General features: G+C 36.4%; 1 protein-coding gene across 1 annotated transcript; it reads right to left on the minus strand.

Moving 5' to 3' along the window:
- Positions 1–598: 598 nt before the first annotated feature.
- Positions 599–805, minus strand: SARC_15174 (hypothetical protein; the record flags this gene model as incomplete). Its single annotated transcript, XM_014290701.1, has 1 exon — positions 599–805. A coding segment is annotated over one exon (207 nt), but the record flags the coding sequence as incomplete, so codon positions are not given.
- Between the last annotated feature and the right edge of the window lie 343 nt (positions 806–1148).

The following is a 1148-nucleotide window of genomic DNA, read 5'->3' on the forward strand; positions in this document are numbered from 1 at the left end:
AACACCACTCTCCTACTATTATCAGTTATACTTCTGCATAATGCAAACACATATAGATGCTCTATTTCGTCGCGTCTTTGGCATATAGCTAATACAACCCCACATCCGATTGTGCATACAGGGACCACGAACTCACCTTGAATTGCGCTCGATTTCTGTTTTATAGTTGTGTATGTTCTTCTGAGAGAAACACACAACTGAATCCCCTGGTTCAACCTGGTCCAGAGTATGGAGGATACCATCCTTGTCGCACACCTACAAGGAGTGCCAACATTGAATTGTGAGTTAAGAAGTAGTGGGGGATATAAACCGTAAGTAAATTACGACAAATAGTTTAATTTATAAGTATATATATATATATATATATTATGGATACACACACACACACGCACACATACATATATAATATATAAATGAATATATATGTATATATATATACATATACACCAAACACACACACACATATATATATATATATATACATATACATATATATACGTATATATATGCATACATACATACATACATATAATATATATATATATATATATATATATATATGTATGGATGAGTATGAGATTTATTGATACAAACCTACCTCCAGCTCAGACAAGCGCGTGTACTCGTGTACAATCAGATTGTCCCCGGTGATGTCCGTCAACCTTTTTAAAAGGGACAGGGCCGTATGGTCTCCACAACAGTGCACCTCTTTGGCTGGCACACCCAATACAGCACGCACCCACCACCACCCTCGGTCCTCATCTGCAATCATCTGTATTTCATCTATCACGGCAATTTCCACATTCTGTGTAATTTGTTGTATATGAAGAACAGAATGGCCAAAATGAAGACGATCTGACGAACAGTACTATGGTCTGCGAATACAAGTATACATATAAAAACATGGACGCGTGTGCATGTGTATATGTAATAGATGACCAGTTCTTCTTCTCTTTATGTACGATGTTGTTTGTCCCTATTGATGTACTATATGACCAGTTATTCTTCCATGATCCGCCTTTATCTACATTTTGTTTATCCTAGCAGTGTCCACATGCGGTGTGATTTGTTCATACAAAATGAACTGGGTAGGAACGAATCACATTCACTGAAGAGAGATATACATACAACTATATAGCTATATATAT

This window comes from Sphaeroforma arctica (assembly GCF_001186125.1).
Source record: "Sphaeroforma arctica JP610 unplaced genomic scaffold supercont1.5716, whole genome shotgun sequence".
Lineage (NCBI taxonomy): Eukaryota > Ichthyosporea > Ichthyophonida > Sphaeroforma > Sphaeroforma arctica.